Below are 24,477 nucleotides of genomic sequence, written 5' to 3' on the forward strand. Positions count from 1 at the left end.
TATAAAATATAACCATTTTTCTATCATTTGAAAGCTAAAAACCTAATCGATAAATCCAGATCAGGAGGAGAAGGAAAGCAAGACTCTGCCGGTCTCGAGGAAAAGAAAATGGCGGAACACTTGGCTTCAATTTTCGGAACGGAGAAGGATAGGGTTAACTGCCCTTTCTACTTCAAGATTGGAGCCTGTAGACATGGTGATCGGTGCTCTAGGCTTCACACTAAGCCCAGCATCAGCCCTACACTCCTCCTCTCTAATATGTATCAGAGACCCGATATGATCACCCCCGGCGTCGACCCTCAAGGCCAAGCTCTTGACCCTCGCAAGGTTCAGGATCACTTTGAGGTATTAACTCTCTGCCGTTTCTATCTTTTTTCGTTGATTGGCATTTGATTCTTGGACTTTTTAACCTTCAATCTTTTCAACTGAAATGGTTTTCTTCCTTTCCTTCTTTTTTACAATCTGGAAATGTAGGACTTTTATGAAGATCTATTTGAGGAGTTGAGCAAATATGGGGATCTTGAAAGTTTAAATATTTGTGATAATCTGGCCGACCATATGGTATGTTATCTCTCGCGTTTTAAATTTAAGGGTGTATTTGGATCTGTGTTACTCTGACTAGTTTGGTTTTAAATCCATGGACAGGTGGGCAATGTCTATGTTCAGTTTAGAGAAGAAGAACAAGCTGCAAATGCTCTTCACAATCTTAATGGACGCTTTTATGCAGGTTTATTGTCCTATACTTTTTTTGTTTATTTTCTTTTTCCTTGAGGGTTTTCTTTTTACAATGAAATGAATCTTGTGGGTGCTATAGGTGTACAATGAGATGAAGCTTCGTGTACATCAGTGATTGGTTTATTCAATGCTGATAATGTAGTTATATTATTACGAGTTTGATGTGAAATTTCTAAATCAATAATGACGTTGCTAGTGTTTGGTTTGGAGGTTTAATGGCGCTTTCCCAAAGGGAGTTAACTGTAAACTTGGATTAACTGTATTTTTCAAAATTTATATGTGCTATTCAATTATCAATTATCAATTATCATATCAACGGATATACTCTTGATCAATGGTTGCTAATAGAAAAAATATGGTTGCTTTACACTCTTTGTTATTTGTTTGTGTGTAAGATGGCCCAGGTATGTAGTTACTAGGTCTTATTTTTCAAATTTTTGATAGGTCGACCCATCATTGTTGACTTCTCTCCTGTGACGGATTTTCGAGAAGCTACTTGCAGGCAGTATGAGGAAAATGTATGTAACCGTGGTGGCTATTGTAACTTTATGCATCTGAAGAAGATAAGCAGGTACGTCATCACCACAATTCCTTTGTTTTTCCTGAAAATGTATTGGTTAGCTAATGATCCACATGCTTATTGTTGTAATTTTTCATGTGGTTTTAGAGAGTTGAGAAGGCGCTTATTTGGGAGGAGCAGGCGCAGGCGTAGCCGAAGCCGAAGCCGAAGTCAAAGCCCCCACAAACACCATGGATATGAAGAACGTTCCCATGGTGGTGGTGGTGGTCGTGGACGTGGGCCTAGTAGAAGAGATGGAGAAAAGGACCCTCGCTATCATGATAGAAGCAGGAGGCCTAGAAGCCGTAGCCCTAGGCATAGAGGGGGACGGAGTAGAAGCCCTGGAGGGAGGAGAAACAGAAGTCCAGTTAGGGAAAGTAGTGCTGAAAGAAGGGCTAAGATTGAACAGTGGAACAGGGACAGGGAAAAGGAAGATAATGGTAGTAATCATCAGGATGTCAAGGATGTTGGTGGAAGCAATGACCTAGTACAAAATGAAGATGAATTTGATCCTTCTAAGCAGTTCTAGAGAAAATGGTGGATGCGGTGCTTGCCTGAGAAAAATTTTCTGGTTTGCTTCTGTCCTTTTATTGGTTCAATGTAGGGGCCATAGTAGAATGCTTTCCCCTTTATTAATAAAACAGCCCATTCTCTAAAAGAAGTAGCTCACTGCCCATTTCCACTGTGCAGGTGGAGGACAGGTTCCCTGTCACGTGTTATTGAATGTGAATTCCAGTTTTGTTAACCTCATCCCTTTCACCCTAAAAATGAAAATAAATAGGATAGAAATAATCTTTAGTGAGTAACCCTCTTGGAAAACTCTTCAATATTCCATACCATTTTGAATTGGTCACAGCCATCCTCATTCATTGTTCTTTGGTCGTTCACCTTAGTCGGAATGTGTTTCCCCATGTTTATGGGAATTACAGGATGAAATAAAACCTTAGATCACCTAAAAGTAGGATTATTGTATGTAGTGCTTAACCTGCAAAAGTCTAGAGGAAAGGTTTTTTACAAACCATTTTTTGTTTTCTTTACTGTTTTTGTACTTTTCTTAAACTTTCTTTTCATCACTTTCACATGAAGAGCAAGACCAAGATTTTAGGACCGGCCTTCATGTTTGCTGATGGTTACCACTTTCTTAATTATACAGGTTAATCTATGGAAAAAATTGTGCGTTTATCGTATTATTTTCTATGCCTCAAAATTTACTCAACATTTTCTTCAATTGGGTTTCTTGAGTCAACATTTTTAAACTAGTATTTTTCTAAAAACTTCTTGTAGACATCCTTACCTAAAGTAGATGTAGAGCTTGTTGTCAGCCTAATTGAATGTTATTCCCTTTCACTCTCATCTTTACAGGAAGAAATAGAATTTTAGAAGCGGTTGTGGTCATGGCTTTTTATTATTTGTATGCAGATTATGGATATTGAAATTTCCTTTTATGTTTCTTACATATTCTGCGAGTTTTGCAGGTTCAGGTTTTCCTGCTTGCCCGAATACTTCTTAGGCAGCTTACCATCGTATTCATAATACAGGTTTGGCTGTTATCTGGAGGATTTGCAGGATTTGATGTGATGTTTCGTTGGAAACATGAAGGAAGCTTCTCTCCACAACTTCTGCAATGCTGAAAAATGTATGTCCTCGTTCGGTTGATTTTTCCCCATCTCATAATGAAGTAAGTTTGAGGATTTCTGAGACACAAGTAGATTTAATGTTGTTTTCTTGTTTTAAATCGTGTTGTATTTCCAAGATTTTATTGACGTTTTCAGAGAGAGATACTATTGAGAGCTGCCTACGATAATAGTTAAAGTGTCCTTTCGTGACCTTGATAACTTGGACTTCTCATCTTCCTTGTATTGCCTTGTGTGCTAAGGTTTTTTCTTCTTCTTTATTTTGAATGGGACCATCTTAAACTTATACCTCTTTTGAACTGTAAAAGTATCTGTGTCATTTTATAGGCAATAATTGTTAAGTTAAGTTAATATCTTCTGAACAAAATAGGATTCACCTCATCTTGTGGTAATTGGTTTGTGGTGCGTAGTTTTTGTTTTCAGAAACAATTCAAAAAAATGTTTTTGTTTGTTAAATTCTTTTAGTAAGAAAAGATAGCACATCATTGGAAGAAATGAAAAAAAAAAAACACACTTTCATTTTTTAGGAATGAGTAGTTGAAAAGAGAAAACGTAGAGAAGTTCTAGAAGGTAAATTGGTTACAATGTTTATAAATTTGTAAGTGTAAATTGCAATGACTTTTTTTTCATATCTATTTACTTTTACAGAATTTTACTTAACACTATCCATGATAGTTAATATGTATATATAAGTTGATGTGGGTCTTTTTAATTTTTGGGGGCTGCTAAATTTTTTCTTACCTAGATTTCTAATTTTTCTTTGATACATATGCTTAAAAATGGTCTGAATGTTAGAAGATGATATAATATGTGTAAAAAATCTCTTGCTCCAAAAAATGGTAGACATTTGTTTACAAGATGCGCTTAATAATGCCAACAATTGTACAACAAAAAATGCTATGTAATAAATTGCTCTCATTGCAATTGCAAATATATAGTAAAGAAAATTATAGATTCATAATAGTTAGGGTGAAGAATTTGAAATTCTAATTTTCTGGTGAATGATTTATTCTCTATCCCAACTGAGTTGTACTAATATTAATACGATAAATTAGTAAATGCTTGAAGCTACATATGAAAGAGTATCTATTGTAATATAATATCCCATTCTTTACAAAGTCATTGAAATTAGAAATGTGATATTACATCTTTAATATTTTCACTAAAGAAAATTTTAGAATACGTACAAGTGTGACACCTTGTCCCATGCAATTATTATAACTTTTTTTAAAGCTCCTCAGTCATCCATGTCAATAAAATTTTCTTCTTTTTTTCCGAAACAACTTTCGATGTAATTATTATTTAATAATAAACATTCAATTCAATTGTCTAATTTTCATTCAATCCAAGAAATTGGTGACAAGACACCCTAATTATTTAATTATTGAAGATATAAAACAAATGTTTAATCAAATTCTAAACGGAAGCTGAGAGAGGAGCCTTTTTTGGTATTAAATTTTCATCCACGTGTTAGTTGTCTAATTGCTATCAATATTTTTACATTTCTACAATTTCGTATTTATATTGTAATGTGATTATTTACTACTTACATTCCAACCAAAAAAAATCAAAACTATTTGTAAAATATAATAAAATTTATCAAATTATTTATCATTGGTTTAAACTTCTCTTTTCTAGTCTTTTAAGTTTTTCTTTACAAAAATGCTTAGAGATAATTTACGGATAATTTGTGTAAATTACGATATACTAATATTTGTATATATAAATAGTCTATAACCATTACATGATTATTTATAAATATTTTAATTACACATAAATAATTTATAATTTATTTTAAAAATTATTAATTTTCAACCTTTTATCGATATTTTCATATAATTGAATCATAAGATTATGGTATGCTAAACTAATTTAACTGTCACGTGAGAATTATAATTGAATGGAGGGAGTATGAAAAATGGTAGTTAATAGAATTGAATGGAGGGAGCATGAAAAATGGTAGTTAATAGAGAAGGAATAAGTTGGACTAACAAATTATATATATTTCACCGGCAAAGCAAGTTGTCGGTCAGAATGGAAGAAACTAAAAATGGTGAAACTGGAAAGGAGCTGTTCATGTTAATGAAAAGTCTGAAACTTCACAAAGCTCACTTTTGCCTTTCTGTTTTTATCTTCATTACTTCTTCTTTCTCCATCAACTGTAATTTCTACTACTTTTATCATTGATCATCATACTTAATCAAGAATGTTTATTAGCAAAGCATGTTTAATGTTATAATTAACTTGGGTTTTTGTTTTCTTGCTTCTTTTGTTCATTTTCTCTTTTGATTTTTGTTTTTGGCCAAAAAAATCCTGCAAAATGGAGAATCCTCTGTTTGAGTTTCATTTTTCACCGAGAAGATGGTTGCATGCAACAGTACTAAAAATGGTGCGAAATTTTTGCAGGATTTTGAAGGGGCGAACGGAACATTGAATTACAGCTTCAAACTGAGCAATAATTGTGAGTTTCAGTTTGTTTGGAGGAAATGAGTGTGGAAAATCCATGGGTTCCTGTGACCCCGGTAAAGGCCTCTTTGAGAAAACCATCGCATGAGGAAGAAAATCAACAGAAATCAGATGGGTCTTGTGAAGAAACTGAAGCTGAAAGTGAAAAAATAAATGCATGTTCAGATACTCCTAATTTGGTGACTCTAGATAATGGGGAAATTTTGGTGGTGGATTTGAGTGAGATGAAAGGGGTTCAGAATGAGGCAAATTGTTGTTCTAGTTCTTCTTCTTTGGAGAAAGTAGAGTCCATTTCACAGGGTAAGTCTTGCTAATTAATGAATCATCCTTCGGTTTGATTATTTCAGCTTCGGTAAGTTGCATCACTATCTGAGTGATTTTGAATCCTTAAACCAATAACATTGAATTTGATAGCTGAAAATGCAGTTGAAATTGAGCTTACCCCAATTCATAGGGATTTTTAGTGGGTGAAATGGCTTTGGGCTTATCGTCTGTACATAAATATAGCAGAAATGTTTGTTTAAGGATCATTAGTACGTGGCAATATTTCTTTCATCAATCTGCTGCTGTGAAGTAGATTTGTGTTGCTATTTTGATGTTTTCAGGGAATCTAATTATATTGTTTCATTAATGATTACAGAAGCGAAAATGAACAAGAAACGGATGACCCTTTTCTTATATATGTTTTTGATTCATTGGAAACATACTTTTTCCTTTTTAGATGTCCGTAATATTTTTTTTGACATTCTTTCTGGACCATGAAATCATATCAGGTGAACTTTCTAGCAAGACTATCCCCCATTTTGTACCCCCAACACCAGATAAGAGGACAAATGTGGTCCTCAAACAGGTAGTTGATGTTCAAAGCACACTAGCAGCAGAAACAAGAGATATGGAGGGCCAAGAACAAAATTGTAAAACTGTCAGTAGAAGAACAGATGAGGATGGCCTCCAGCAGGATGTTTGTGAGCTAGTCTTGGAATCGTCTTGTGCTTCAGTGTTAACACCAATTAATAATGACAACTCTAGTAAAGATATTGAAATCACTGTAAAAGAAATAACCAAGTTGAAGGAACATAAAAGAAAGCACAGGCCCAAGGTAATGGGAGAAGGCAAACCAAGAACATCTACTCCAGCCACTCAGAGAGCTGCCAATTCTCAAGAAAACGTGAGAACTAAAAGGAAATATGTCCGAAAGAATGCAGCTAACAAATCCCTGGAAAACCCTCTTGAACCAGGAACTCTTAATCCAGTCACCCCAGCTGGTTCTATGGAAAATTCAAGAGGTCTAAGGACATACACTCGAAAGCGTGGTGTCAACACAATAGAAACAGGCCCGTCGACTGATATGGAAGAGCGAAAGCAGGGTAGGAAAAAATGTTGTAAGAGTTTAAAATTTGACAATGAAGGAAAACAGAAAGATGAAAATTCTTTGTTCGAATCTTCATCCAACTCTTCAGAATCTCTGGCACATATTTTAACTACTGGAAGTTATCAATCACATTCAGTACTGAACCATTGGAATGAAAATGACACAGTGTTCGACCATGAACAAGCTGACATGTTATATGACCCAAATCCTTCAATGAAGCACCAACCGGAAGGTCGGAAATGCCTTTCTGAAAGCCAGGTATCGATCGTTGATATACCAATTGAATATAGCTCTTCCTGGATAAAACTTCAAAGTAATTACCGTGAGAATGAGAGAGGGATGGGGAGGACCAGCTCAACTAATCATTTGTTATCAAGTTCAGAAGATCTATTCTGCAGTAGTACAACCATCTCAAGTGAGGGAAAAGAAGCAATGGGTTTAAAGAGAAAATGGTATCAAAATATCAAACAAGATGATGCCAGTAGTTTTGATTTACTTGAGGAATTTTATTCGATTTATGGGTCTCAGATGCCACAAGCAGAGTACTTTCCTAAAGAGAATTCTGATAAGGTGCAACATTTTGGCCCATCTAGCACATATTTTAATGTTACTGGAGAAACGTGCAAAGTAAGTAGCTTAAAGGAAAATTCTTGCACATCAAAAGCACGGTACCAGCTACCTAGACCTCAGAACCACAGTTTATTCCCAAGGGTACATGAAGGATCAGTGACTCCCAATAAATTACAACCCTTTGAGTCCAGCTTGGCCACAGACCAGATGAAGATGACACACACAAGATTCGATGCTCAAGATTATGTTTGGACTTTGGGTTCATGGTCCCATCATTGCAACAGGCAGTCAAAATATTCCCACAAACAATCACTGGCAGTTACTGATCTTCAAAGAGTTGAGAGTTCTCACAGACTCCCATCCTCAGGTGCCCAAGTTGACAAGATCAAGATTCAAACAACAGTGTCTGGGAAAAAACAAAAAAATCTTACTTCTTACAATATGGATGGAACAGAGCAGCATCCAAAGCTTGCTTTATATAGTCGCCGCAAAACTTCCCAATTTTCTCCAGGTTCATTCATCAGAACTCCATATACTCATCAATATCAACTATTGATACATTTTGTAAAACAAAAGTTCAAGGGAAAGAACTTTTACTAATAAATTGCAGTGTCATGCAGGGTCTCTTTCAGAAATAAATTCAGGATCGAAGCTTTCTACCAATGCCATGATTGAGGAAATGAAGATGCTAGACATTAACAGAGAAGGAAAAATATCATTATATGAGAAACAGAATGAAATAGTAACTTACAAGATGCAGAACCAAGAGCACAGTGCACTTGTTGTGTATAGAGGAGATGGCTCTATAGTACCATTTGAAGGTGCTTTGGATCCTATCAAAAAGCGAAGACGATTTGCCAAAGTTGATCTTGATGAAGAGACAGTTAGAGTCTGGAAGCTATTGATGGACAATTCCAACAAGGAACTTGTTGAAGGATCAGATGAAGCTAAGGACAAATGGTGGGAGGAAGAAAGAAGTGTTTTTTCTGGACGAACAGACTCATTCATTGCAAAGATGCATCTAATACAAGGTACAGTTACATACTCAGCATCCACATGTTTGCAAGATTTCAAGTTTTTTCTTTGTGAGGGAATTAACTGAATTTGGAAATCAATTTCTATAAAATTCTAAATTCTAAAAATTTCCATGCATGTAAGCATCATTCACCATCTAATAGTATAAGGGGAAAGATAGTGTTTTTTTTTTTTTTTTTTTTTTTTAATTTATTATTATTATTTTGGGGGGGGGGGGGGGGGGGGATTCTAGATAAGATTTGGATAACATTTAGAATTGTATAAGGAGATCAGTAGACGAAGAGAACCTAAAGGAGCAGAGTTTTATCCAATACAGCTTCATATAACACCTTCATTACCAACCCTAACCCAGCCCTCATAATTTCATGATTGGTAGCTAGGTCCCAAATCCAAATTGGATAACGTTGTCCATTGTAGTTTCTCAAGAAACTTGTCAATCACTGAGATGGAGGACTTTCCTGCCACTTCCTTCTCGTTGAATGCACGGTAGTCTAAACGACCTACTTTGTTTTGTATTCTTGAACAGAAAAAATAGAACTTGGAATGGACAACCCAACTGCCTATACTGTCTTTTTCACCAGTACTATGGAGATTTGGAGGGTTCTCAAATGGATTTTTACAGTCTCTATTCCTAGTTTCTGACTTTGCCCAATTTTAAACTCTCATCAAACCTGTTGTAAGCCTTCTGTATTTAACCTATAAAAAGGCTTCCCTTGTACATTTTTAAAGCAATCGAATAATGTTTAGTTTCATAATAATTAGTCACTAGTCTGGAATTAGAATTGTCTGATGGTGACACAGTTCACACTCAAAAGAGGGAGATTATTGGTCCGGACACAAATCATATTGGAACAACCGCAACTATGGACTGCCTACAGCATGTCCTGTCCCCTACTCGTGTTTGCTGTCAGTCCAGTCCTATGTGGGAGACAAATGGAGAAAGTAAGAATAACGATTAGAACAAGTCGACATAGAGGCCACAGTGTGGATATTAAGAAAATTATCATCTAGTGTTATATGAAAAGACGGGAAGAAGAAGAGCATCAGCCATGCAATAAAAGTAAGAATAGTATTTTCGTTGGAGGAGTTCCTCCTCCTCCTCCTTTCTTCCTTGTGTGTTGCTTAATAAAAAGTTGAAGGAGGAGCTCCTCCAACTTTGTAAGTCTACTTATGCTTGTGTACGTAGTCCAACCAATTGGAAAACAAATAAATAAGTCTTACCAAAGAAAATTAGAGTGCAAGAAGGCAATAGTGGGGTAGCACAAGCACACCAAATAGGATAATAATCTTTGGAGGACAAGGGAACTACAGTGTGAGAAAACTGATGAAAATACATGCAAAAGAAAAAGAGAAAATTATATAAAAGGACAGTGAACACAAGGAAAAATTTTGAAGCTTCCACATCCAAAATTAAAACAACAAATTCTTATGCTAAATTTGCAACTGGGGAATGCTTTATATGTGGCAAAAAACACCCTGATGAATGTCCCCAAAGAGGACAAATAGCATTTATGGAGGTAGCCTAGAAAGAAGTAACAGAAAATGAAGAAGAGGCGAGAGTGGCATATGACGGCCTTACTTGAACATGATCTATTCGGTAGGTTGTACATCTGCGTCCTTGAGTTCTAAGGAGAGAGGCATATATAAAACTCAATGAGGGAGATCAAGTATATTGTGTGGTAAAAAATCCTTCTATCATCAATGTTTGGACACATATCCTCCAAATATTTCTACAATAGTATATTATTGTCCACTATGGGCATAAACCTTATTGACTTTGCTTTTGGTTTCATCCAAGATGCCTTTTACCATTGGATATAGTTGTCCTCACTTATATATCCACAACCGTCCTCTTATCTAGCCAGCGATAGACTTTGGTTGCATTTCAACGATATTCCCCTTGAACAAGGGACTTCTGATTCTTCTTTGAAATAGCCATCTATCTGTTTAGCTTTATCCAAGCCAACTCCTCCTGTCCACTAGAGCTTTTCCCACAAATCTCCACCTTGACTACGTCTTCTAAGGTTCATCACTCCCTTGTTCAATGCTCAAGGATTCTGGAGACATGGCTAAGTCAGGGGCACGACTCTAATACTTGTTTGTTGTTTTGGAGAATGACCATCCAAATATCCATACGGTGGTATGGTATTGTACATTTTGGGCATAAACCCTCATGACTTTGTTTTGGTTTTCACCTAAAAAGCCTCATACCATTGGGGATGGTTCTCACTTACATACTCATGGTCATCCTCTTATCTAGAGACTAAACCCAGCCTGATAGGAAAACAAAATCAGATAAAAATTAAATGATAAAATAGATGTTCTGAAAGAACCCTTCACTCCATCATCCCACACTAATGATTTAATTTCATCTTTCTATGCTTGTGGGTATCCCTAGGTGGCTAGGGTCTAACATTGATGGGTGATGCATCTTATTTTGAGGATTTCGGCATGGTCGTTTGTTCTTTGTGGTGGCAGCCCTTGAGGACACAAAAAGACTTTTGGGGTTCTGGCTGAGCAATTCTTCCACTTGAGGTATGTCTCCATCTGTCTATGTACTGTCAAATCCCCCATGTTCTAGCGTCATTTCCTGTCCTTCCTTGCAAATAGCACTAACCATCTTACTTTTAGAGGCACAAGTGAGTGCAAAGAGAGGGATTTCCTTGTAGTCCCTCCCTTCTCTCCAACTTTGGACGTGTTCTGGATTTGCTGCTTAACTGCAATCTCACATCCTAAGGATTATTTTATAGCTTCCAAGTTCACAGGGAATGAAATCCACAAGAACTTCTAAACTAGGTTATGTCAGCTAATTATTCTTTTTCAAAGAAGGTGGTCATCGTGGATTAGCTAGACTGCCCCATAAAGTTGTGAGGAGCGCTACAATCAATCATCTAAATGACTGATCGTCCCTTCAGAGTTCCAGTTGTTCTGTTGTGTGGGAAGGGGCAAAGGCAATTCCAATGATGGAATTCATAGACATTTGACAGCTCTGCTACTTGGCTGTCTCTCCCTCTCCATGTCTTTCCCATCAAGAACTGGTTCTCTCTCCTCTTTCATTTCCTCCTAAGCTGGATAAACCTACAATTTCCTACTTTTACATCGGTGCCTACCAATAACATTTTCTCACAGAAAGCATAATTTCCCTGGCCCTGTTGAATAAGCGAAACCTCATCAGTAACCATATCACTATTTTTTCTCACTGAACTTTGTTGCTGTGGTTCCACGTCTCCTTTGATGCCAGTGTAAGCCCAGCTGCTGGCTGAAGTGTGTGGCCCACACTTAATCAGTAGTTCAACCTTCCTCGGCCGGAAGCTAATGTCTTGATCCATATTTCTTCTCTTCCTTTTTTGTGTTTTTGAGTGTGGAGGACTTCATCTAATAAGTCGCATCTGCCCCTGCCAGCAGAACTTAATCAAGAATGTGCTATGGAAAAAAAAGCTTAGAGACTAGAAGGTGTACATTTTGAGTAAACCAATTGCAAGGGGAAAAAACACTCATTTTCATCATTCTTCAAATTTTTGAAATTTTAACATTTACACAACAATTTTACAGGAGACAGAGGCTTTTCTCAGTGGAAAGGATCAGTTTTAGACTCAGTGATCGGAGTTTTTCTCACTCAGAATGTCTCAGATCATCTTTCCAGGTGAACTGCGGTTTTAGCATGCAATAAAACAGAATATTTAAAATATCTTCTGATTGTTTGCTTGTTCCTTCCATACAGCTCGGCGTTTATGTCACTTGCTGCACGTTATCCCTTGAAATCCAAAAGCCTCCACGAGTCAAGTGTTGATGAACAGACAAGCTTAATCCTCAATGAATCACAAGTTACTTTGTGCCAAGCAGAAGATAGTGTAATATGGGCAAAGCAGATTTCAGATCAATCAATTTGTAAACAAAGTTGCACGACCGTTTGTGAAATTGACCAAGCAGAAGAAAATTTTCTCACCAGCAGTGATTCTTCAGGAAGTAAATCTGCTGGGGTTACCTCTATGCGTGGATACCAGTGCTCAGTTACGTCTTATAGTAGTAAAAAAATAGTTGAATTGGAAGATAGAAGATTGACAACAGAGATTAATACTACAGTAGAAGCATGTTCTTTGGGAAACGAGAAGACTGCAGATGCTGCTATATCATCTCAAATGTCCGTTGTTTCTGAGCATTCTATAAATTCCCTTTGTCCTCTATCAAGTGAAAATAGAATGCCCTGCTTGAAAAGCAACTATGGAAAAGATCTGTCATCAAAAGATATATGCGGCAATGGGTGTGCTTCATCTGTGGAGGTCAAACAGGTCACAGAAACAAATAAACTTAAGTCAGACTTTAAAATTGCCAGTGCTACTGATTCATCCGAGGGTACTTGTAGTACTTCTGAAGAGAAGTATGTTTGTCAAAGAGAACACAATGAAAATCCAGATTCTCCTAAAAACCATTTAAAAGAATCCCCTAGTCAATCAAGTAATCAATTGCAGAAAATTTCAAACTCAGGAGTTACAGAAGTTGAGTGTTGTAAACTGTGCAGAGAAGCTACACCATTTCCTTATGTATACAAACAACGGGATGTATATCATACTAATGAACGCTCACATACACTTAATTTGGTATCTCAAACTTCAGTTGTCAACACCAACAACGTTGAAGCAAAAAGATGTTGTAGGGAACTGTGCAGTCTTGATCAATTAAGTGATCACAATGTGATGATCCAGTCCGAAGGAAGATTGATTGAAGTACCCCATGGCGTCGAATCACAGACTTCAATGAGCCATTGGAACATACATCAAACTCTACCAACTTCTTTGATAGATAATTCTTTTGGTCCTACCAGCTGGGAGACAGGAGAACCAGCTCAAAATAAGCATGATCATTCACTTAGTAGCAAGTTCAATGATCCAAAATCAGACATTATTAAACCAAACAGAGAACGAGTTAAAAAGGAGAAAAGAGTTGGCGTTGATTGGGACAGCCTTAGGAAACAGGTGGAGGCGACTGGAAGGAGAGATAGAACTACAAATACAATGGATTCACTGGATTGGGAAGCCGTAAGATGTGCAGATATTGATGACATTGCGTACACGATCAGAGAACGAGGGATGAACAACAGGCTTGCAGAAAGAATTAAAGTACACCTTCTATGAAAATGAAATTCAAATTCCTTGGATAAGCATATCAGCTTTTCAAACTGTAGTTAGTTAGTTACTAGGCTTAAAATTATTCTTAACTTGAGCAGGATTTTCTTGACCGTCTGGTGAAAGATCATGGAAGCACAGATCTTGAGTGGTTAAGGGATGTTCCGCCTGATCAAGCAAAGTAAGCTTATTTGTTTTCAAATTAAGATTGAAAGAAGCTGAACTCATGAACATTGTTTCTTTCATGGCTTTTTTATTTCAAACATATAGAGAGTATTTACTCAGCATAAGGGGATTGGGATTGAAAAGCGTGGAGTGCGTACGCCTCCTTACTCTGCAGCAAGTTGCTTTTCCCGTAAGTTCAAATAAGTGGTTTTACAATGCTGCTAGAACATATGTAAAGGCCTACATTTTTTTTTACTTTCTCCCAACAGGTGGATACCAATGTTGGACGCATAGCTGTAAGATTAGGATGGGTACCTCTTCAGCCACTGCCAGAATCATTGCAACTGCATCTTTTGGAGCTGTCAGTAATCAGTATGAGAACTTGAGTCTTAAAAGTTTTACAAGTAGTATGCTATTAGAACACTAAATAATGTTTTGTATCCTTGCAGATACCCAGTTCTTGAATCCATTCAAAAGTATCTCTGGCCTCGACTGTGCAAGCTTGACCAAAGAACATTGTAAGATATTCCCTTTATATCCTATTTTATCGATATGTATTTCTTTTTATGATTTTCCAGGGGCGTCAATAGAACAAAAATTGATCATCAATACTGGTCCCTTAACTGACCTTTAATGTTATGGTCATAGGTATGAGCTGCATTACCAAATGATTACTTTTGGAAAGGTAATTGTTTTTCAGTGAATTGTTTTCTGATAAGTTGTCTGTCATACTGGAGATGAACCAAGCAGCATACTCTGGTATAGGTCTTCTGCACAAAAAGCAAACCAAATTGCAATGCTTGTCCAATGAGAGGAGAGTGCAGACATTTTGCCAGTGCTTTTGCGAGGTTTGCATTTCTCTCCTCTTTGGATGAGTTAGATATAGCCTCTTTGACGTTTTAATATTGTGGGCAAGTTCTTCTCCCAGCCTTTTCCTGAGTGTGCTTGACTTGTTATTTTTTTGGACAAAGTATATTTTGATTATTGAGGTTAATGTCTATTTGCTTCTTAAAGTTTCAGAATGACACTTTAGGACCTGACGTGTGAAAATGGTTATAAATGGTCTTTGCACTAAAGTTGTTTGTTTATTGGAAAACTATGTTGTGTGGTGTCCAATTTTAAATGGTTTGATAAATTCTTTTTTATTTTATCTTATGTGAAATTATTTTTTTCTTTTCCTTTTTATTCTTCTCATATTATATTAAATAAATCGATATAAAATTAGGTTTCAAGGTTTGGCTTTTGCAATATAGGTTTCAAGGTTTTCTTTTTCTCTTCCAATAATCACAGGTGCTATTACCAGCCTGTTGTTTACAAGCTTATGTTCTCTCATTTTTCTTATTTTTTTCATTTGTTTTACCATCCTTTTCATTTTAGGTTTATATTTTAGCTTGTTGGCTCAATTTCTCCTTACAACCATTCGAGTAAAATTGGGAGAAAAAAGTAGTTGACAAAATCCTTGCTCAATATAAAATATAAGTACTGACAAATCAAGTTACTAAGTGACAATAATGCAGTGCGAGGCTTTCACTTCCAGCGCCAGAAGAAAAGAGTTTGATTAATGCAACTGAAAGAAAAGCTGATATAAACCAGGCCGTAGTTGTTCATCAACAACCGTTGGCTCTCACTCAGGAATCAGAGCCAATTGAAAGTATTCAGCAATTAATCAGCGTGAAATCTGGAGGAAGTAACAAGGATCCTATTATTGAAGAACCACAGACACCAGAGCCAGAATGCCCACAGATTTCTGAAATTGACATTGAGGATACTTTATACGAAGACCCTGATGAGATTCCTACAATAAAGCTTAATATTGAAGCATTCACTAAGCACGTACAGAATTACATGCAAGAAAATATGGAACTTCAGGAAGGTAGCATGTCAAAGGCGCTTGTCCTCTTAAGTCCAGAAGCAGCATCAATTCCCATGCCTAAGCTTAAAAATATCAGTCGACTGAGAACAGAGCATCAAGTGTAAGTTCACAGTTCCCAGTTCTAAAAGATAAAATCGTTAACCAGGAGAAGTCTTGTCAGATAAAGGAATAACTGGAGAAACAAAATGGTGTTGAAATATTTCGTGAATGTGGAGAACAATTGTTAGATTTACTAGTATTACTATCAATTTCAGAATCAGGCTATGATTGTATTTTACCATCATGCAGTTATGAACTTCCAGACTCCCATCCTCTTCTGGAAAAGGTTAGTTACAGACGAAGCTGAAGTGTTTATTCATGCTGTGCTTAAAGTTGTCTAATTGTTTTAATTCCTCTGTAATTACAGTTACAATTGGAGCGGCGCGAACCTGATGATCCATGCTTCTACCTTCTTGCAATATGGACACCAGGTAAAAATAAAAATTAACTAACATGCTGTCCAGACTTCAGACTCTGTCAGAAGATATTAAAAGAATATTGAACATATTCATCAATGTTCTCTACTTTTAACCAAACAATTGTATATAATAAATAATAATTCTGCTTCATTTCAATAGACTTTTTGAGGACAAGTGGAACAAAAAGGTTTCTTATGTGGATGGTATACATGGATTTAAAAAACTTCTTTTGTTACCACGGTCTTTCCACGATTACTTGAAATTGATTTATTTCACTTAGTTGGAGTCCCTCCTTCTAAAGGGAGCTTCCCCTTTTCTTGTGGACTTGTTTTTTCTTTTTGTGCCCATGTATTCTTTCAATTTTTTCCCAACAAAAGTTGTTGTTTTCCTTATATATATATAGAGAGAGAGAGTTTATTTCATTTTATTTTTCTTCTTTTTTTTTTTGACGGTTCATCACAACCCCTAACTTGAGGTTGTTAGTTTTTTTTGGCATGGAGTATATATTTATTATTATTAAAAGAAACGAGTTCAATTAGGTGAAGATGAAATCATCAACATCAAGATGTTAATTGGTGTCTTATCCACTAAGTTATGCTCAAATTAGCTGGTGTGGATATATTCATTTATACATTTTTTATCCCAATAAAATAAAATGGTTGTTGTTTCATCAGGAGAGACTGCAAATTCTGTTGAACAACTACATGCACATTGTAGTTCTCAAGAAAGTGGCGGACTGTGTGGAGAAAAAGAATGTTTCTCATGCAATAGTGTTAGAGAACCTGATTCTGAAGTCGTTAGAGGAACACTTCTGGTGAGGGGCCGCTAATACACACAATTATCCCCATATATCTGACTAAGCTAATAGCTAACCAATTGCAATGATAGATCCCATGTCGAACAGCAATGAGAGGAAGCTTTCCGCTTAATGGAACTTACTTCCAAGTTAATGAGGTAACAAGGAGTTCTAACATGGCTTTATTATTTCACATGAAGCTCACTTTAAGTATCGCAACATGCATGAATATTGTTTGTGTAGAAACGTGAAGCCAAACTAACAGTGAACTCATCCTTATGCAGGTATTTGCTGATCATGATTCTAGCCTTAACCCAATTGATGTTCCTAGGAGTTGGTTATGGAAGCTCTCAAGGCGGACAGTGTACTTTGGAACATCCATACCAACAATATTCAAGGGTGTGTATTGTAAAAGGCTATGGTTTCTTTTATCGTTTCTCTTTGAGTGTCAGTGTCTCTGAGAAATGCATTTTTCATTTACTAGGTTTATCAACCGAAGAGATTCAAGGTTGCTTCTGGAAAGGTAACAATATCTAAGTCTATAGAAGAGTCTTTTGGAACTTCTTTTGATAATTAGGAGGATATTTAATCAAATTCATCGAATTTATTTCCTACAAAGTGAAATGAAGCTCGAAGTTTCCAATGCATCATACATGCTTATAGACTAGTTGATTGATTTTACAACTTACCATCTCTTTCTAACATCGGTCCTAAACTATATGTTGGGATATTTGGGAGGAGAGGAATGATAGGGTGTTTAGAGGGAGGAAAGGGATCCTTGGGAGGTTTGGGATTGGAGTACATTTCACTATCTCTTTGAGCTTCGGTTTCGAAGCTTCTTTGTAATTATTCTTTAGGAAACGTTTCCTTTGGTTGGACCCCCGTTCTTTAGTTGGGGTGTTTTGTTGGGCTAGGTTTTTTTTTATGCCCTTGTATTCTTTCATTTTTTTTCAATGGAAGTTCTTACTTCAAAAAAAAAAAAAAAGTAATTTCTTGATTGTTTCTACATCTTTCCTTTCTCCAAGACAACTAAAAAATTTGATGAAAATATGATTCGACATCTGTGTTTTACAACTCCTTGACTTGTTAAAATGATATTTTATTCTCAATCCATAACTTCTAAAATTGGTTCTTTTGTTTAAAAAGCACGTCCCATAGAATCATATGTACTCACAGTTTCATCTGGCCAACTCCAACTGTAGCACCTAAGTTTCTTGTGGCCATCAAGACATGCCACTATTTAATCCCCCACATTCCGCAATGACTAAATCACAACCAAGTAGAGTGTCAAGCATCCAAAGGAAATTTTTTTTGATCGAGTTGATCCAACTTCCAGGGGCTATAGAGTCAGACTCACCGAATCATCCAAAGGCAAAGCCTTCTCCATTTCACTGCATTGGAGCTCAGAGCAATGATCACGGATATTTTCAGGCCTTTCTTGCACTTTGCCACTTAAACAGAATTTTTCAAGGAACTAAGAGTTGATCATATTGCATGACTCGAAAAAAACAAGCAAGAATGGCTACTCAATAGAGTTAGTTAAGCTTGATTACAATGGAAACAGTCGCATATTGATCCCTACAGGTGAACAAAGGAAGGACATATTGGTTCCTCCAGGAGAAAAAAGAAAGAGCCTCGCCATATTTACAAATTAAATGTCGCAGCACCCATTAAAGGCAGCCACAGAGCCACCTACAAGGAAGTTATTCTTGATACCAAAGTGTAACATGTGGAAGAAATCAGCAAAAGGAACAAAACTTTTATTAAGAATTTACAAAGTCCACACTTTGGAGAGCACTTTTTTACTCTCTCAAGACGCTCAACCACTTTTCACTCTGACTCTCTTGTTTTTCTTTCTTCCTCTCTTTGCTTGTTTTCTTTTACAAATGGGGATGCAACTCCTATTTATAAGTGCGAGATCTTGAGCTTAAGCTAAGGATTTTTCTGGATTTCTCTTGGATCTATACTATGCTAGATATCTTCTATGTCATTATAACTATCCAAAGGAATTCTAATTCCTTTGATCCTAAAGAAATCCTAGGTTATTTCTAGAATATTTCTTATAAGATATTTAGTTACATACTTCTAGATAAATCTAGAGATGTCTTGTACTTACACTAAGTTAGATACTTCAAGAACCTTCCGGACTAGTTAGTGTTGTCTTTTACTTCAACAAAACATGCCACCAAAGAGAAGGCCGGTGAACAAAGCATACTAATATACTCTCCCATCTCAATTCATGCACGGCTTGTCCCTTACGACATGAATAACATTATTGTACCAAGGAGGAAAAATTGTAACGATGACTGGTTCAACACTCTTAGATCCTTCAAAATGAACGTTACAGCATATTGAACAAGTAGTACCCTCCTACAGTGGATGGATCAAAGCTTGGGGCTTGCCTATTGATAGCGTAGCATGGTGACTTGAACGAGGATGGATATAATGGAAGTCAACCTCAAAGTGCAAATATACTGAAATAGGGTTACTTCCCGCCAAAATCAACCTTTTTGTCTTCCTCGGCCATTTTTATTTGTTTGTATCTACCCATTCTTCGACAAAGATTCTCATATTGGTGTGGTTGTCTAGTGAAACCTCCGACCATAAAGAGCCGAAAAAATGAGACAAAGAAAAATCTAAAACCTTAGGCTTTCATTCCAAAAGAGAGGGCGTTAAAGAATGATTAGTATGCATCATGAGACATCAAATTTGACAAAAAGGAGGTCAACATATCCATTCAGGCTCGTGCAGACCTACCACATGAAAAACTCAAGCTTAATGTACTTTCAATGATAAACCATCATCTTCACCTTCTATGGGCCGTTCTCATAAGTTGTACTCTACCTTCTATCTCCACGAAACCTTGCACCCAACTAGTCGCTATTAGTTCCAAGGTTTATTCTTTATGTTTCAATGGTAAAATATTTTGTTTTTGAAAGTTTTCCTATAAAAAGAATTAGATTTAAATCTTATCTTGTTTCATGAACTTAAAATCATTCTATTTTCTATTTTGTTTGAATGATTTTCTATTTTGATTCCCAAAGGTTGAGGTCATTTTGCCTGCTTGAACTTTTAAAAGAGAATCTTTTCAGTTTCTGCTATTAAGTTTTCGTTAATTGTCGAACATATGGATAATATAGGATGTGTATTTGTTGGTGATATATAATTAAATTTGCCTTCAACCACCAGTATAAGCTTTTGGGTGAATCGGTGATTTAATATGGTATCAAAGCAGGTGGTCCAGGGGGTTTGTTCAAACCCCCGCACTGCTGTTTCCTCCCCAATTATAAACAATTTTCACTTATTGGGCCTTTCAAATATTTCAAGCCTTCAAGTGAGGGGAGTGTTGGTGATATATATGTGATATATAATTAAATTTGCCTTCAACCACCAGCTTAAGCTTTTGGATGAATCGGTGATTTAATAGTATTAACATGCTAACATCACCCATGCATGTTGGCTAAGGTAGAGGTATTAAGGGGACTGATACTGGGTGGCTGAGTATTGGGAGCCTCTTTAGCTAAGTCAAGCTACAACTACATCAGTGTAGAGGAGAAATATGTGTTTGGTAAGTGTAAAGGAGAAATATGTGTTTGGTAAATTAAACAGGGAATCCCCACACAAAGTAGGTTTCTAGTCTCGGAAAAGTGGGCAAATGAGCTGAGAATGCTGACCTTGGATGCTTAAAAAAACTACACAAAAAAACTTGCTGAAATTCAACCAAGGCACTTTGGTTACGAGGCCAAATGAGCCAATTAGCTGATAGAGTTTATCTTTGATTTTTCATGAGACCATTAAATTATGTTGGAATCACCTGAAGCACTAAGGGCCCTGGAAGTGGCCAATCCTTCTCTCTCTAAACCTTGGTGTGCCAGGAAATAGATACTAGAGATCCAAGCCTCCAAAAGATCTCTACAATAATTGTTTCATTCCACAAGGTAGGTTTGTTCTGTAAACTTCCACGTCCAAATTCTCCCATTATTCCACCCCACTATCATTAGAGCCCCCCCCCCCCCCCCCCCCCCCCCAAATAAAGGTTTTTTACCATTCTTCTATCCACACTCAGTTCCTAATACTTTCTCTTTACATATATAAACAACCCAACTTCAATAAATGAAAATATAACATAAACCAAGCACAACTGAATTGAAACAGCCAAAATCTGAGTACCTTTAACGTTTGGCGATGAAGAAAAATGGAGTAACACATTCTCTAACCAGAATCACGTTCACTAAAAAATTGTTTCTTTTATGACATCCGAGAAAATGGAAAGATAAGTTTGAAGAAGATAGAAGTATGGGGAGCATCCTTATAGAAAGTATAAACTTTCCACAACCCAAACAGCTAATTGCTTCAAGTCTACTTAAATTCATGACTTCCTCTGAAGCTATACAGAAGAGGATAGTACAACTTTGTATTTCTCACAAATGAGTGATAATAATTTGCAGGCTACGTTTGTGTAAGAGGTTTTGATCAAACAACAAGGGCACCTCGTCCTCTGATAGCCAGATTACATTTTCCAGCTAGCAAGATGACTAGAATTAAAGGTAAGACAGACAACCCAGATGGTAAGTAGATCAACTTGTGTAAATTTGTCATAAAGCAAAACCCATAAATTAGGAGTGTACTATACCAATCATCTTACTGTCTATCCGCTGTCTTACCCTTTGACAGCAAAGTCAATGGTGACCTGCTTCTCCGTAGAAATTGGGAAGATCTAATTAAGATGTATTTTGTATTAATTTAGTCTGTATATTAGTAACGTGAATTAGCTTCAGTTTGGGTAATCTATTTACTTTTAGTATCATCATATTAGATTTCTATCTTGAAACCAAGAAAAGGATGACGCTTCTTCTTTCCTTCAAAGCGAGACCAAACCTCCCAGCTAATGTTCCTGGTCTTTGAATGAATGATCAAGGGTGTGAAAGGACTTCCATGTGGTTAAGTGAAAATTATGAACTGCTAAGGATGTTCGTTATTCTTGAGGGATATTTCCGACTTCAGAATTTTCTTTCAGCTTTAATACTAAAATACCGAGGACCAAGTGATTATAAATGAAAAAAATATAACAGGAGGAGATTGTAATGTAACAAAGTGAGGTAAACATAATTATTTTAGAAAGTTGGAATGAGAAAGATAGAGCCCTAGGAGCTATGAACCAATCATTTATTCAAATAACAAAACTTCTTACAAATACAACAAAGTTTTTATTATTAGTTTAAAGTGTCAATTTATTATTATTTAAGTGAAAAAAAAAAAAAAAAACCTGCCTACATATTTTAATATTTGTAAGTTTACTAATTAAACCTTCAAGAAACTATAATTGATTGAGAAAGAAGGTATCATGTAGGGATAGATGTCTTTGTTTCTACATAAGGTAGCCATATGTAATTGGTAGGAACCAACTAATAATAGTATAATACCAATTGGGAAATTTTCTTCTCGTGAGGTACCAATAATTAAATCTTCCAAATCTTAAATATTCAAATTTTAGAATCGAATAAAATCTTAATATGTAAATTCCATACGTCGGATTAAACGTACAACCAAACAAACCCAAAATAAAAAGTACAATAGATTAGATTCAACGTATCATTAATCATGGGAATGGGTACATAGAAAACCCAAAAAAATGGAAAAAGTATAAAAATCTTATAACAAACAAGATTTCAACAACCAAGCAATAGACAAATGGATTAAAATACAAGAGTTAGCTTTCTAAACAACTACATAGAGTACACCCACCAACAATATAAAATGTCTATAGGAAAATAATCGATAAACTTGTGATATATTTTGCATGTTTGGTCCAATGTCATTTCAATATGATCTCATTATAACCTATTTGAATCATACTCATCATCCCATATCCAACATACTTTAGATAAATGAAAAATCATTGATAAATATTAAAATGCTATTTTCATCCCATTATTTTGAAATTGAAATATTTTACTTCATGCGTGCTTTCATTCAATAAATCTTAAGCTTAGTATCTCAAAGTTGATTTTTATGGGAATAAAAAAAATCTTGAATATGCTTTCAAGTTGTACAGTAAAAATGCTAATAAATAACAAAAAAAATAATTAAAAATTGGACAACTAAAGTGAATGGTATGAAATTAAAGGAAAAATTCAAAATATAAGGATAAAAAAATTGGAAGTTTTTTTTATAATATGAAATGGAAGCAAGTGATAAATTGTGAATATGAACTCTCTCAAATTTGTCTAAAAAGTCTATGTGAATTTAAAAGAGTGTTTAGTAGATCATTTGCTTTAAAATTGTTTAAAAAGAGATTCCCAAATATTAAAAGTGTCCAAAATTAAACTTTTAATTTACGTCCTCCTTCGACCATCTCAAAAATAAACAAACAAAAGAAAAGCTACATAGAATATATAAAACATGTTTAACTGTAACTTGACTTGGGTTTTATTTTTGCAGAAGGAAATATATTTAAACTTTATGAGTAATAAAATCTCAAACCCAACTGTGTATCTGTTTCATTTGTTTTTAAAAGCATCAATCTATAAGGACAAAAAAATTGATATAAAATTACAAGTTTAATAACTTGGCAAACACTTATTTTGAAATGAAATGGGTACAAAACATGAAACGGCGACGTAAAAAGGCAGTATGGGCTAGGGAATGAGATGCAATGTTTTGATGACGGTCTACTTTGAATTACACACAAACAACAAATTCAAATTTTCATAAAAAAGAAAAAGAAAAAGTGGGAAATCGGCTCCAAAATTGCAGCCTTTCCCCTGTTTCGGCGGTGGCACCGCCGACCACCTCAGCCACGGCGTCAGAGCAGAAGAAAAAGAAAATAATTTTATGTACCGTTTACAGCAAGCAATCGGCGGCGACAAGTTCCCATGTAACCAAAACCCCTAACCATTCGCCGCCATGGTGTGAACTCTTTATTCCTTTTGAGTTAGAACATAAATTATAGTAAATTGATTATAAAGTTGTTGATAATATTTACAAAATTATATCAAAATTTCAAATTTATAATACTCCATCTAAAATTTTACTTTATTTTATTAATATTTTAGTTCTATTTAAAAATACTAAAGTTTATGAACTAAATCTAATGTAACCATTTTATTTTCACACTTACTTGTTTAGTTTAGAGATAACTATATATAAATATAGAAATACATTTATAATATTTATAATTATAATAAAATTTTAAAAAATTCAAATACCACATTGTTAGTAGAAGTCTATTAATTTTTAAAAACATCGCTATTAAAAGTCTATCCTAATAGAATATGTCATAAAAACTTTGGTAAAGTCTATCCTAATAGAATATGTCATAAATTCTTTTGTTATATTTACCGATGTTGATATACATTTAATTGAGTATGTCAAAATAATAATTGAGACAATGTTTCACCTATTAAACTATTTATAGTTTAGGAAATGTGCCCTAAAAAAAAAAAAGTAGGTAAGCAAGTAGAGGGAAAAATAGGTTGGAATTGCAACTTTGGGTGTGGTATGATTATAGTCCCCATCCAGTGGGTTTGAGTTTGACAAAAGGTTAGTACGTAACTCAGCAAGCAATCATGGACTTGACTACAACTCCATTTCACCCTTTTTCTTCCAATATTCACCGTCACTCCAATCACCTTTCCTCCTTCCTTCTTTAAAGCCGGCCAAAGTCATGTACTAATGTATTGTTCATTTCT

The 24,477-nt window shown here is 35.5% G+C and overlaps 2 protein-coding genes across 9 annotated transcripts; both read left to right on the forward strand.

Annotated features, from left to right (window-relative positions):
• The first annotated feature begins 22 nt into the window (after positions 1-22).
• LOC101208560 (splicing factor U2af small subunit B) lies at positions 23-3,220 on the forward strand. Of its 3 annotated transcripts, XR_969845.2 has the most exons (7): positions 23-345; positions 475-561; positions 646-727; positions 1,180-1,306; positions 1,403-1,865; positions 1,985-2,092; positions 2,833-3,220. XR_969845.2 is itself a non-coding variant. In XM_004143254.3 (6 exons), exons 1-5 carry the CDS (start codon positions 109-111, stop codon positions 1,821-1,823), a joined length of 954 nt encoding a protein of 317 aa, XP_004143302.1. In that variant the 5' UTR covers positions 23-108; the 3' UTR covers positions 1,824-1,865; positions 1,985-3,220. The 3 variants fall into 3 exon arrangements, 2 of the variants coding, with proteins under 2 accessions (XP_004143302.1, XP_011657685.1); XM_004143254.3 differs by having other exon boundaries at positions 1,985-3,220; XM_011659383.2 differs by lacking the exon at positions 1,985-2,092 and having other exon boundaries at positions 24-345.
• A 1,724-nt stretch (positions 3,221-4,944) lies between these two features.
• On the forward strand, positions 4,945-21,648 carry LOC101206621 (protein ROS1A). 6 transcript variants are annotated; one of them, XM_031886835.1, is made up of 20 exons: positions 4,945-5,017; positions 5,335-5,694; positions 6,168-7,847; positions 7,957-8,367; positions 11,924-12,014; positions 12,093-13,488; positions 13,596-13,675; positions 13,765-13,849; positions 13,929-14,020; positions 14,109-14,177; positions 14,308-14,344; positions 14,425-14,507; positions 15,177-15,632; positions 15,821-15,857; positions 15,939-16,002; positions 16,665-16,804; positions 16,879-16,944; positions 17,071-17,185; positions 17,271-17,309; positions 21,235-21,648. In XM_031886835.1, the coding sequence occupies exons 2-20, from the start codon at positions 5,415-5,417 to the stop codon at positions 21,360-21,362; spliced, it is 5,349 nt and encodes a 1,782-aa protein (XP_031742695.1). In that variant the 5' UTR covers positions 4,945-5,017; positions 5,335-5,414; the 3' UTR covers positions 21,363-21,648. The 6 variants fall into 6 exon arrangements, 5 of the variants coding, with proteins under 5 accessions (XP_031742695.1, XP_031742696.1, XP_031742697.1 ...); XM_004143326.3 differs by having other exon boundaries at positions 4,953-5,089; XR_004217290.1 differs by lacking the exons at positions 16,665-16,804; positions 16,879-16,944; positions 17,071-17,185; positions 17,271-17,309; positions 21,235-21,648 and having other exon boundaries at positions 4,952-5,089; positions 15,787-15,857; positions 15,939-16,003.
• The last annotated feature ends 2,829 nt before the right edge of the window (positions 21,649-24,477 follow it).

This window comes from Cucumis sativus, chromosome 6, assembly GCF_000004075.3.
Source record: "Cucumis sativus cultivar 9930 chromosome 6, Cucumber_9930_V3, whole genome shotgun sequence".
Lineage (NCBI taxonomy): Eukaryota > Viridiplantae > Streptophyta > Magnoliopsida > Cucurbitales > Cucurbitaceae > Cucumis > Cucumis sativus.

Excerpts from the sequence above, each read along its gene's own strand:
- LOC101206621 (XM_031886835.1), top strand. The coding sequence starts at position 5,415 with ATGAGTGTGGAAAATCCATGGGTTCCTGTGACCCCGGTAAAGGCCTCT. Across the intron at positions 13,489-13,595 it reads GGCTTGCAGAAAGAATTAAA|GATTTTCTTGACCGTCTGGT; the intron begins GTACACCTTCTA and ends TAACTTGAGCAG. Across the intron at positions 15,858-15,938 it reads CCCATCCTCTTCTGGAAAAG|TTACAATTGGAGCGGCGCGA; the intron begins GTTAGTTACAGA and ends CTGTAATTACAG.
- LOC101208560 (XM_004143254.3), top strand. The coding sequence starts at position 109 with ATGGCGGAACACTTGGCTTCAATTTTCGGAACGGAGAAGGATAGGGTT. Across the intron at positions 728-1,179 it reads TAATGGACGCTTTTATGCAG|GTCGACCCATCATTGTTGAC; the intron begins GTTTATTGTCCT and ends AATTTTTGATAG. Across the intron at positions 1,307-1,402 it reads CATCTGAAGAAGATAAGCAG|AGAGTTGAGAAGGCGCTTAT; the intron begins GTACGTCATCAC and ends ATGTGGTTTTAG.